This window comes from Lepidochelys olivacea, assembly GCF_965140295.1.
Source record: "Lepidochelys olivacea isolate rLepOli2 genome assembly, chromosome: 2".
Classification (NCBI taxonomy): Eukaryota; Metazoa; Chordata; order Testudines; family Cheloniidae; genus Lepidochelys; species Lepidochelys olivacea.
In genome coordinates this window covers 61,946,244-61,959,079 of record NC_140412.1, presented here as the reverse complement: position 1 = coordinate 61,959,079, position 12,836 = coordinate 61,946,244, and the positions used below count along the sequence as shown (strand labels likewise).

The window sequence follows — 12,836 nt, the reverse complement described above, 5'->3', positions numbered from 1 at the left end:
GTTTGTGTGTGCACACCATCGGGTTAACACTAAGTTACTAAACATTGCAGCTAACAGTTTCACCCTTGCCAGATGCCTTATTTTGCATGTGACTGTGTTTCTGAGATTGGTTCAGAACACTTTCTTTTTGCATTGTGTATGGACCCCCTAACCTTGCCTGTGGTAAGAGATCTCAAAGTACATTGCCATCTGTGCTGCTGATGTTGCTCTTTGTGTTTTTCTTTTGGACAGTCATATCCCTTGCTGAAGTGCTACATAGCAGCTGCTCTGGTTACCCCAGAATGTAACAAACAAGGTTAGGCAGTATGTTGGGTACTACATTACAATTACAATTGTTCACCCACTACTTTGAAAGAAAAAAGCTGAAGAATGGTCAAAACTCAAACCATGTTTGTTGTAAATTGTGGTCAAGGAAGTGTCACAAATTGGTTACAAAAACATGGTTGTAACTGAATTGTGAACTGGGCCTAGTGGCACTGATGGTTTGTGCTGTGCACTCTCCTGTAAATACAACATCAGATGGGCTGAGAGATTTAGACTGTGAATAAGCATGGAAAGTTGGAGGACACCCTCAAACCCCTGTCAAGAATGTGGAGATGTCCTTTCTTCACCTCCTTTCAGGGAAACAATAATGCTGCCATTAGCATTTTCTAATTTTTGTTTGAGTAAAATCAGATGTAAAATTGCTTCTTTAAAATAGAGAGAAAAAAGTTCTTATTCAGTGATGCATGTTGTTAATGTCAGCTGAAACAGCAGATGGCACTGCTGTCAGTGGAAATTTCGTCGGTGTGTGTTTTTAAAGAATGTAAGGACTTGATAAGACCAAAAAGCCCCAAGGATATTTTTAATTTCAAGATGAAATAAATAATATTTCTGAAGTGCCCCTTTTCATGGTGTTGCAGAAATAATTAATAATGGCAATGATTTAAATGGGTAAACAATTAAAACTTTATGGCATATAGTACCAAAACCACCTAGATAAAGGGATTTTTTAAAAGTATGGGCTTATGAACTTGGGAGGAGATCCATGTGGAATGAGTTCTACCCTTTAGGGCCACCACAGTGTAACGTGCAGTGGAGGCATCAGGGCATAGGTATCTGTCAAGATGATGGTAAAGGAGGTAGTGCCAGATGTAACCAGGTAAACTGGTCTTGTTAATTTCTAAAGGTAAGTTAAGTTCCCTAAATGAAACCTATATTTAGTATCGAAAAGTAATGGTGTTTATTTCAAATACCATGTATTATATGAATGTGTATTTCTAATCCTGGCTATAGCACCAACTCTATTTTGTGGCTTTGGAAATCACTTCACCTCTCTCTCCCTCAGTTTTCCAATCCATAAAATGAGGTTAGTGATACTTATTTACCTTCATCTCAAAGGTGTTGTGAGGATTGATGTTTTTAAAGTGTATTGTAGATGCAAGAGCAGTACTCTCATTTCACTCCTGTGTTCAGAATATAAGTGCTTTTGTAATGCTCACAGGTGTACTAGACGCTTAACAGAAAACACTTAAGACAGCCCCTTGCTCTGAGGATTTTATAATCTAAATAATAGACATGACAGACAAGTATGAGATAACACATACAAAAAAAGTAGAGACGAGGAAGGACTGTGTTCAGTGTACAAGTCTCTCCCCAGCTCTTGATTGTAATGTTAACTAGTGAATAAACTATTTAAATTTAATTTCTTATAGGTACTGTGACAATTTCAGCACTGAAAAAAATAACTCACAAGCAAATTGTGATGACTCCAGAAGTGTGCTTGAATGAATGATAATTTCGAAAAAAAAAATGTGGAATCCTGGACCCTTTGAAATCAATGGCAAAACTCCCTTTGATTTCAGTAGGGCCAGAATTTCACGCAGGAGGGGTTGAACATAAAAGTATGGTCTGTTTAATCATGTGTTGACTTTACATTAATTATAGTGTTAAAAGTGAGGTTAAAAAACAAAAACATAATATCTTGCCTACATTTTAAAACAGAGGACTATGTATTATTGTCATTAATGTTACCCTGTATGAAATGACATCACTACGAATGACCTAAAATGACAATTAAGTGTTGCTTGCTAGCAGAAGTCATCAAAGGTAAACTTGGGTAGAAGACAACCCATGAATAAGTATGTGTCTCAGATTTTTTGCCATTTTTGTTGTTGATCAATAAGTTAGTTTACAATAGTCATTAGTGTTTTATTGATTTAACTGTAGAAACATAAAATATAGAGTACTGGTGGACTCATTATTTTACTCTTCTCCCCTCCCCGCAATGACTGTGACAAGGCCCCTTCAGTTTCACTAGATATATTAGTTATTAATGTGCTGTAATGAACTGACTAATACATGTATCCATTCCATCCACTGGATAGATTAAGAACTGTTCAACTGTCAGAGGGCATTGTACTGATAAGAGCTAGTAAAGATTTTATTTAGTTTAAGTAGTAGGGTCTTGAGTGTTTGGTAAAGGTGCATCTGAAGTATGTTTCCTCTGTTGCCACGAAGCTGCTAATGACGATGGTGTGGTATAGTCATAACAGTGAAATTCCTAAATGTCTATAGATTGGTTACAGTAACAATATGAAAATAATGCCAGTGACACAATAACTATTTCTTATGTCAGAAAAAGAATGCAGTCCAAGTAGTGGGGTAAAAAGGTACAACTCAGTAATTGTTTGTTTAATAATTACATGTTTCAGCATGATCACAAGTTATATTTATGCATGATAGAGAAAAATGCTCACAAAGACAGTGGACTGAAAACAAGGTCTGCATATGATATTATTGTCACCTCTGTATGTGGCATAACAGATTGTTTGGGCCAGATTCTGATCTTTCTTTTACCCAAGTAAATTTGGAATAACTCCACTGAGAATCATGCCAGTACTTCTGGTTTAAAAATGGAGAACAATAAAGTTGATCTGGACTTACGTGTAGATCAAAATCTATCTTTTTGTGGTCAACAGCTGGGCCATACACTGTGATATTGGGAACTAATTTTTGTGGCTTGGTGATGTTTTGTCCCATCCTAACCCCCTACTCCCAACAGATAATTAAAAATTAACTAAATTTTAATAAAATATTTTAAAAAATTGAATTATGCACATCAAATTACTCACATTCTAGATACTGAAATGGATAGTATAATCATACTCTTGTTAAAGTGGATGGTTACATACATTAATTCAATTAAAAGGAAACTCAGCCTCCTGATTCATTGTTAAGACAAAGTCCATCCTTTAGCAGAAGTAATCCAAAGAGGTGATGAGAATCTTCTCTGCCATGACAGGGACTCTGAGTCCCTGTATGTGGTCTGTGATGGAATAGAGGGAAGACCTAGCGTGAGGACACTCTCTGTAGGAGGTTATAATTCCAGGGGTGATCATAAAAGCAAGGAGACTAAAAAGAAGTGGGGAGTCTTCGTAGGGGACCAGAAATGCTTCCAGTCCAGAGAATGAAAGTGAAATAATGCCAGAGCTTAGAGGAATTGACCACCTCACATGTAACTTCTTATCAGAAATATTTGCATGATGTCATAAAGGAATAAGTTATAACATAGTGTGTGTCATTGCTATTGTCATTGTCATGCTTCATGCAGATTATGAGGCACAGAAGTAGTGAGCTCTGTAACACCACATGACCTGAAGTGCCTTATTTCTGAAAACAGTCCCTCAGATTGGTAACAAAATGTATTCACTTTGTTTAAACAAAATTAAATAATATAGATTAGTGGCCTGAAAACTGCCTTAAACGCCAGCTACCATACAGCTGACATAATCAACTCTATGCTATGCATCCCCGTCCCGTGAGGGTGATACATGGCCTGCGGGGCCATTATAAGTTGATGTGATTTAGAACAACCCTGAGGCTGCTTTAAATTGCAATAGAGGCCAGATGTGGGGGTTTTCCTTTTTGCTTTTTTGAGCATTTAGCAGTGTGTTGTCAGTCACTTGGAAAATGAAGTTATTCAGTACAATCATGCTTTAATAATTTCAAAAATAACATATAAAGTAGTAAAATATATTTGTAAAAGTTTATTTAAATAAATACACTTGAAGATGTGACATTTTAAACTTTTTTTTTTTAATTACTGCCTTTATTAGTTCAAAGTTTGTCCACTGCATACAAAGAAGACTTTTAACAATATATTGAGTAACCGTATACATAATACCAACAAAAGTGAAAGAGCAAGGCTATGACTCAAAGTAGGACTATCCACAAAATTAGTAGAAACATAGTTTTAGTATTTTTGCTCCCCTAGCCCCTCTCAGAGCCCAAGTTGCTGTAAAAAGAAAGAGTTCTAAACCTATCCAAAACCATTCTTTTCAGAGTATCTGTCCACCCTGCCCTTGCATAGGCCCTCACTACAACTATTAATAACAGTAGTAAACTCCTAGGTCAATATCCAGTTGTGATTATGTTTTCTTCAGAGTTTTTCTGGATGGATAATCCAAAATATCATTTTAACAAATAAAATGAAACTTTAAATACCTTCCCGCCCCAGTACCTTAGACTTAGGGACAAAAGACCAGATTTATGATTTCTCACTCGTTTTACACTAATGACATTTCATTGGCTTCAGAGGATTTACTGCTGTAAGTGAGAACAGAATTAGGCCCAGATTCCATAGACTTTTTTTTCTTAAATTGGCATTTCCAGGTCTCGGTTTTTTACTCTAAGCTGCTAGTTACTTGTGGCATTTCTGGTTTTTGTTTTTTTTTAAAGGCTGATTCAACGTTAAATTCCCTAGGAATCTAAATCAACAGCAGGCAGCTGAAATTCCTCTCTGGTTGGCTGTTGTTTCTATGGAAACTATGGTTAGAATAGCTTTAAAAAGAGTGTAGCTTTTAAAAAAAAGAGTAGAGGTAAAATTTCTTAAATAAAAAACACTTACTCTTACCTTATTCTCTCCAATCTGTCCCACATTTTATAAAAACTGAACCAGAATGGCTCCTAATAGCCAGCAGCTATGGATGGAAGCTCACCTGTGCAGCTCTCCTCTGTCAGCCATCAACTGAAATCTATAAATGCCAGTAAGAAAATAACAAACACAAAAATGTGTTCTGATATTCTTCTCTTTCTGAGTCCATACTTAACAGGTGGCAGATTGGCTCACAAATTATGACTGGATTGGTTATGCCCTAACCTGGCTCAGCTGGAACTGTCATAAGACAATCATGTGCATCCTTTCATTATGCCATTTTTTTCTTGCTCTTTCTTTGTAAAGATAGTAATGAAAAAATGAGTTATCAGCCATCTAAAGTACTCCAGGATTAGCGATTCTTAACATTTACATAGTGCTTCATGTATCAACACACTATATAGATGTTAACTAATCCTCACTAGGTGTAACTGAAGTGATGGAAATTAGGCAAACAGATTTGCCTAAACCCACACAGTAAATCAGGAACAGACCTGGGAATAAAATTTTAAAATTTCTTGCTTCTAGTCTGCTGGCTCACTCCAATTAGACCATGCTGAAGTCGAAATACTTTCAAGGTTATCACTGGCAACGATACTTTACAACAATCTTCCATCCCCTCCCCATTGTAACTAAAGGATGATAAATGATATAGTGCTGGGGAAGAAAATAAAAAGCTTTGTTTACAGGAGAATGATTATATTCAGCTCAATAAATAAATATATGGACTGAGAAGATAAAAATGTTAAGCCTTCAAAATTTGGCTCTAGGTCTTGGTGTTTCTTGTCCTGTTAGTTTAACTTTGTGCCATTCTCTCTTCTTTTTCTTCAGATGCCAAGTGAAATAATGATTAGTCTTTTGAGGCAAAAAGATATTTGTTTCTAATTTCTCAAAATCAGTTTTGATTTCAGAGGACAGTAATCTGTGTAGCAAATATATTTTAGTGTGTAACAATTTCAAAATCCTAAAACAGTCTTGAAGCAGGGCTAAATATGAATCTCTGTCACAACATATTTGATAGTCTAAGTGATGTGAGAGAGAATTCAGAACTTTAGAGTAGAAAGGCTGAATGAAGAAACAGCATTGCTTCTTGTGGCCATGAGTCTCTTCAAAATTGTATTGATGCAGGTATATATGAGTTTCATACTAAACAAGTAGAATGTTATAAAATACATTCTCTGAAGCATTTGATATTGCTTAACAAGCACAGTGTGAAATATCAGGTAATAAATTCTTTTGTTTCTACACTAACATTTGTCCTGAAGAGAAGTGATTTGCTTCAAGATTAAATATTGATTATAGAGATTGCACGCAGTAATGTAAAATATTGCTGTTTAGAAATGTTTGCAAACCTATGCTTTTGAGTTCAGATTGCGGTAAATTTGCTTCTAAGGCAATGAAATACAAGGACCAAAAGGGGGAAAACTCTTTATAATTAGAAAAAAACAGGCACTACATTTTCATAATGCTTTCTGCGTGATTGTTTTTAAAGATAAGATAATGTGCAGTTTACTTTTCATAATTTAACATGATTACTGTTTGAATAATTCATTTTTTTCCCTTTGTGTTACCTGGTAAAAAGCCCAAAATATCTTTTCCAGCAAGGAACACAACTCCTATTTGTACTGTTTTGTATTAATAGAAGGTGAATAAGCATTGTATTAAACTTTACAGATGAATATGGCTTGAGTTTGCCTCTTGGAGATGAATATGAAAGAAAGAAACATAAGCTAAAGGAGGAACTTCGACAAGATTATAGACGATATCTTTCTCAGGTAAAACCTCTTTGAAATTAGTCTCTGATTTTTAACAAAAAACAAAACCACCATGAAAAAGTCTTTTGAGAAGACAGAATTCATTCTGAGCTGTCACAATTTCAGAGACCTGTTTCCAGAATAAAGGTGGTTTAAAATGCTAACACCATGAGGGGCTATGTGTTCTAGACTTTCACAGATCCTGTTGTTTTGAGATTTCAAATTACTGTAATACAACTTGATTAAAAATATTTTTAATTTTTTTTACTCTTCTTGGGTATTTAACATGCCAAACAGGTATTTGCTTAATAAGTTATTACCCATATTATGATCTTATAACTCAGGTAAGAATATTCATTTAGCCAATATGGTGCTTCAGTTCTTCAGCATGTTTTTACAATTCTATCTATTTGATTATAAAGAAGGCTGCTGTTCCACTTAGTACAGTGTATGAGATGCCACTGTGATGATTTAAAACATAAACTTGTATGGAAGAAGCTTGACACAATTTTTATCTTTGTGGGAGTGGCAGGGAGGGGAATAGTTTAAATCTGTTTTTAATTTATCAGATTTTCAATGTTAAATGAAAAAAATTAAGTTTAATGTAATTTTTGCTGTGTGTGCCTAGTGTCATTGCCTGCCTGTTTGTTTAGAATACTTGAATAAATAGTTTTTTTTTAAAATTGTTGTTTTATTATTGGTAAAATCAAATGGTTTTAATGGAAGACACTTTATGAATAGTCTGTTTTCCCTGACTTTTAGGGTATTTCACAGGCAAAAAGAAAGGTAGGGTGTTGGCAATATGTTTTTTCTGCCCTGCCCAAATTAACTTTTTGCTTTGTTATAATCAGGTTTGTGCAAATGAAATGGATTAAAAAATTGTGATTTTTGTGCGTGTTGTGTGCCTGTGTGTGCTGCTGTTGTGATTAACAGTACCTGTATGCTTGCTTATTGCAAGATATACTATGCTTATTATTTCCTGTTAATATAATTATACAACATTTGTTGATTTCTTCTTTGCCTTTGCTATCAGTGCTATATCATGCTGACTCTTCAATTGTTTGTTTCTTATGGTAGAAGACTTGCTACAAAGCATGCCCCCCAGTCTTCATCAATTACATTAGGCAGGCACTTGTACATAAAGAATTTTTTAATGAACTTGGTCAAGTTTTTGAAAGAGCCCCCAACTAGTACAGTATGTGAAGAAAAAATAAAAACTACTTTTCAGGGGCTTCCTGCTCCTTTGCTACTATAGATGCCTCTTCAGTGAGGTGAAACTGACAGACTACATAGGGGAACAGTGGAACTGACTATGCATCAAACATTGGTGCCAATGCGCAAATTAAACAAACTGGTCGGGGGGGGAGGAAAATAGTTTTTTGACAAATTCTTTCAGTTATGTGTAATCTTAAGCATTACTTATAACTATAGTAGGTGCGGAAAGAATTGTGATTTTTTTTTTTTAAATGTAGTGGTGTCCCTTTGAACCAATTTTAAATTAAAGCTTCTTAATAAAGGAGTGATGGGTGGCATGATAGAAAGAGCAGCATTAAAAGACTAAATGCAATATGTTCTGTGTTGGGCTTCAAATTACAGAATATTTTTATATGAAATACTAACTCTTACTGTTTAATATGTTCAGTGTTAATAACCGCACTGGCACACAACAGAATTATCATATAGCAGTAGCAACTGTAACAACTGGCTTTTTAATCCTTAATTTCAGTGAGTTTTTGTAAAACAATTACTGTTTTTTATTCTTGTTTTAATTTGAAATTAATATACAATTTTAATTTAACATTCTAATAATGAAAATAATCTTGATTTTTATATTGAATTGCTTTATTCTCATTCAAAACATCCATAGAACATTTTATTTTACTTTTATATTTAGTGTTTTGATTGCAAGAATTACTGCTTGTTAATTCCATTCCTAATTGATTTCAGAGTGGTAGCTGTGTTAGTCTGTATCAACAAAAAGAACGAGGAGTCCTCGTGGCACCTTAGAGACTAACACATTTATTTCAGCATATCCTGATCGTCGCTACAAAAGTTTTTTTTTTCCTGCTGATAATAGCTCACCTTAATTGATTTGTCTCGTTAGAGTTGGTATGGCAGCCCCCATCTTTTCATGTTCTCTGTATATATACATCTTCCTACTGTATTTTCCACTCCATGCATCTGATGAAGGGGTTTTAGCCCACGAAAGCTTATGTCCAAATAAATTTGTTAGTCTCTAAGGTGCCACAAGTACTCCTTATTCCTAATTGAGACTCGTTTAGATATTAAGATTTTCTTTTGTGTCATACATATGTTAGCTGTATTAAACTTTTAAAAGCTGGGGGAGGAGATTAGACCTCGATCTCTAATTTCAGTCTTCAAAGTAAGGTGATGCTGTGCTTCTGAGCAGCTCTTGAAGTATTTTGGTTGGTAACTTCTAAACTGTATGCTTCTCTAGAAAACAAAATTTTCATATCAATTCTGACTTTCTGTAAGCATCTTTTTAAAAATGGGAAGTTTATCATGAGAACTGTTTAAAATTTGGCAATAATTAAATATTGGCAAGGATTACAATGAATTCATTAATATTTTCCAGACAAAAATATCATTCTTTCTATTAATCTAGCCCAATCTCAGTACCTGAATATTTGCATACAGTAGAACCTCAGAGTTACAAACACCAGAGTTATGAACTGACCAGTCAACCGCATACCTCATTTGGAACTGGAAGTACGCAATCAAGTAGCAGCAGACACACAACCCCCCAAAATCCACAAATACAGTTTAGTATTGTGTTAAATGCAAACTACTAAAAAAAATGACAAGGTAGGGAAGCTGTTTCTGTGCTTGTTTCATTTAAATTAAGATGGTTAAAAACAGCATTTTTCTTCTGCATAGTAAAGTTTCAAAGCTGTATTAAGTCAATGTTTAGTTGTAAACTTTTCAAAGAACAAACATAATGTTTTGTTCAGAGTTATGAACAACCTCCATTCTCAAGGTGTTTGTAACTTTGAGGTTCTACTGTAGTTGTTAACCCCGCTAAATCTACTCACTTGTAATTGCCAAGTATGATTCATAATGATATAGATTTAGACTGGAACAGATGGAAGTTGTCTCATTTGTTTGTGCCTCTAGGGTTGCAAAAAACATATATACATTATAACAGAAAAAAATTGCTAGTGAAATAAGACAGCAGACATGGAAACACAAGCGGACAATATTTTATTAAAAATGTTGTGTTTTATAAAATAAATGATTGAGGATACACTGGAGATGATTTTAGGGGAATCTGTAGTAACTGTGTTAAAGGAGGCCAGATAAGGTGGGTGAGATAATATCTTTTATTGGTCCAACTTCTTCTGAAGAACTCTATAATGCTCGAAAGCTTGTCTCTCTTACCAGCAGAAGCTGGTCCAATTACTGATATTGCCTCATCCACCATGTCTCTCTAATATCCTGGGACTGACACAACTACAATTACTCTGCATACAACTTAGGGAGGCCACTCACTTTTGAAGCTGTATGTTTGCTATAGAGTTGTTAGATTGGAAGGGTTGACATTGACTTTTTGGTATGCTGTAGAGCGGGGTGGGCAAACATTTTGGCCTGAGAGCCACATCCGGGTGTGAAACTGTATGGAGGGCCAGGTAGGGAAGGCTGTGCCTCCCCAAACAGCCTGGCCTCCGCCCCCTCCCACTTCCCGCCCCATGCCTGCCCCCCTCAAAACTCCCGACCCATGCAACCCCCCCTGTCCCAACTGTCCCGCCCCCTATCCACACCCCTTGCCCCCTGACAGGCTCCTCGGGACTCCCACGCCTATCCAACTGCCCCTGTTCCTCATCCCCTGACAGCCCCCTGCCCCGCCCCCCGAACCTCTGCACCATCCAACCCCACCCTGTCCTCTGACTGCTCCCTGGGACCCACTGCCCCTTATCCAACCTCCCACTCCCTGCCCCCTTACCATCCTGGTCAGAGCAGCAGGAGCTTGCAGCCTGGCTGGAGCCAGCCGCTCTACCTGCGTGGCGGCATGACTGTGGGGGAGGGGCCAGGGGCTAGCCTCCCTGGCCAGGAGCTCAAGGGCTGGGCAGGATGGTCCTGCGGGCCGGATATGGCCCGTGGGCCGTAATTTGCCCACCTTTCTTGTAGAGTATAGATATTGTTAATATTGATATACAGATTAGTAACTATACACCGATATTCGGAATAAAGCAGATACATGTTGCTAGAATTGGAAGCATGGGCATATTTTCTTTAGTTGTTGATAGTGAAATTCTTTTCACATTTTCACTCATCACCAAGGTAACTTCTTGGAGAATTCTTTCATCCGCTTGTATTTTAATAGGAGGATTTAATAATGGTTGTATGGAAACAATATCTATTTTTAAATGAGAGAGGCAGTAATTCATATAGCAACCCTAAATAACTATAAAACAAAAGAATACAGAAAAGCTGTAGCAAACATTCAAATTAAATTAAGGCTAACAGGCCATCATTAATACGTAATATAGAGATAACAAAACCTTTTACCTGCAGTTTTCTTGGCTTTTGTTGGTTTGTATTCCAAAAATATCCTGCATTTCTAAAAAGTGAAGATATCCTTTCATTTCTCTTTTATTAAAGTGGAGCAAATTGCCCTGTCATATTCCAGAAGGTGTAATTCCTAAATTCTATACTGTATTTAGCAAGTAAAATTAGACAGTTCAAAACTTATTGAATTATTAATTTTGTTTTATACAGAAAAATTATCTGACAACGAATGAAGTAGATCCATATACTCAGGGACTATCTCTTCCTATTGGCGAGAGGAGGTCAGCCAAGGTAGGTGTGCAGGTGTAAATTAAGTAAATACTTTATATAACTAATTAATTAAAAAAAACTCTGAAGTTTTCAGTGTTGTGCACAAATAGACTTTCCAGCTGACAATAAAATACCTGCCAAACTTTTTATCCACTTCATATATGAACATATTCCTTTATCGTTAGGTCAATTTTAAATAAGGTGAAGCCTTCTAATTCTATAATAGACATTTTTTGATTGATTGATATTTAATTATCAAGGTTCTTTTTCCCTGGGTAATCCAGTATGTTGATTTGTAGGTAATGAAATGGGCAAATTTTCCTTTTAAGGAGGGCTGTTGATTAATCACAGTTAACTCACGTGATTAACTCAAAAAAATTAATCGCAATTAAAAAAACGAATCATGGTTAATCACACTGTTAAACAATAGAACACCAACTGAAAGGAGTTAAATATTTTTGGATGTTCTTCTACATTTCAAATATATTGATTTCTATTATAATAGAGGTTTCAGAGTAGCAGCCATGTTAGTCTGTATCCGCAAAAAGAAAAAGAATACTTGTGGCACCTTAGAGACTAGCAAATTTATTTGAGCATAAGCTTTTGTGAGCTACAGCTCACTTCATTGGATGCATTCAGTGGAAAATACAGTGGGGAGATTTATATACACAGAGAACATGAAACAATGGGTGTTACTATACACACTGTAACCAGAATGATCATGTAAGGTGAGCTATTACCAGCGGGGGGAACATTTAGTAGTGATAATCAAGATGTGTATAATCTCGTTAAGGTGTGTATGGTAACACCCATTGTTTCATGTTCTCTATGTATATAAATCTTCCCACGGTATTTTCCACTGAATGCATCCGATGAAGTGAACTGTGGCTCACAGAAGCTTATGCTCAAATAAATTTGTTAGTCTCTGAGGTGCCACAAGTACTCCTTTTCTTATTATAACACAGAAGACAAAGTGTACACAGCTCACTTTATATTATTTTTTATTACAAATACTTGCACTGTAAAAATGATAAACAAAATAAATAGTATTTTTCAATTCACCTCATACAAGTAATGTAGTGAAATCTCTTTATTGTGAAAGTGTAACTTATAAATATAGATTTTTTTTTTGTTATATAACTGTACTCGAAAACAAAACAATGTAAAACTTGGGCGCCTACAAGTTCACTCAGTCCAACCAATCGTTAAGACAAGCAAGTTTGTTTACGTTTATGGGAGATACTGCTGCCTGCTTCTAATTTACAATATCACCTGAAAGTGAGAACAGGCGTTCGCGTGGCACTTTTGTAGCCGGTGTTACAAGGTATTTACGTGCCAGATATGCTAAACGTTCGTATGTCCCTTCAAGC

The 12,836-nt window shown here is 35.8% G+C and overlaps 1 protein-coding gene across 4 annotated transcripts in view; it reads left to right on the top strand.

Moving 5' to 3' along the window:
• The window catches only part of CSPP1 (centrosome and spindle pole associated protein 1), a 178,537-nt gene that overhangs the window by 15,519 nt on the left and 150,182 nt on the right, over nt 1-12,836 (top strand). For all 4 annotated transcript variants that reach the window (XM_084619083.1, XM_084619082.1, XM_084619080.1 and 1 more), the window contains exons 5-6: nt 6,590-6,690; nt 11,407-11,487. In XM_084619083.1, coding sequence (XP_084475209.1) covers nt 6,590-6,690; nt 11,407-11,487 — 182 coding nt within the window. The remainder of the gene's footprint in view (nt 1-6,589; nt 6,691-11,406; nt 11,488-12,836) is intronic.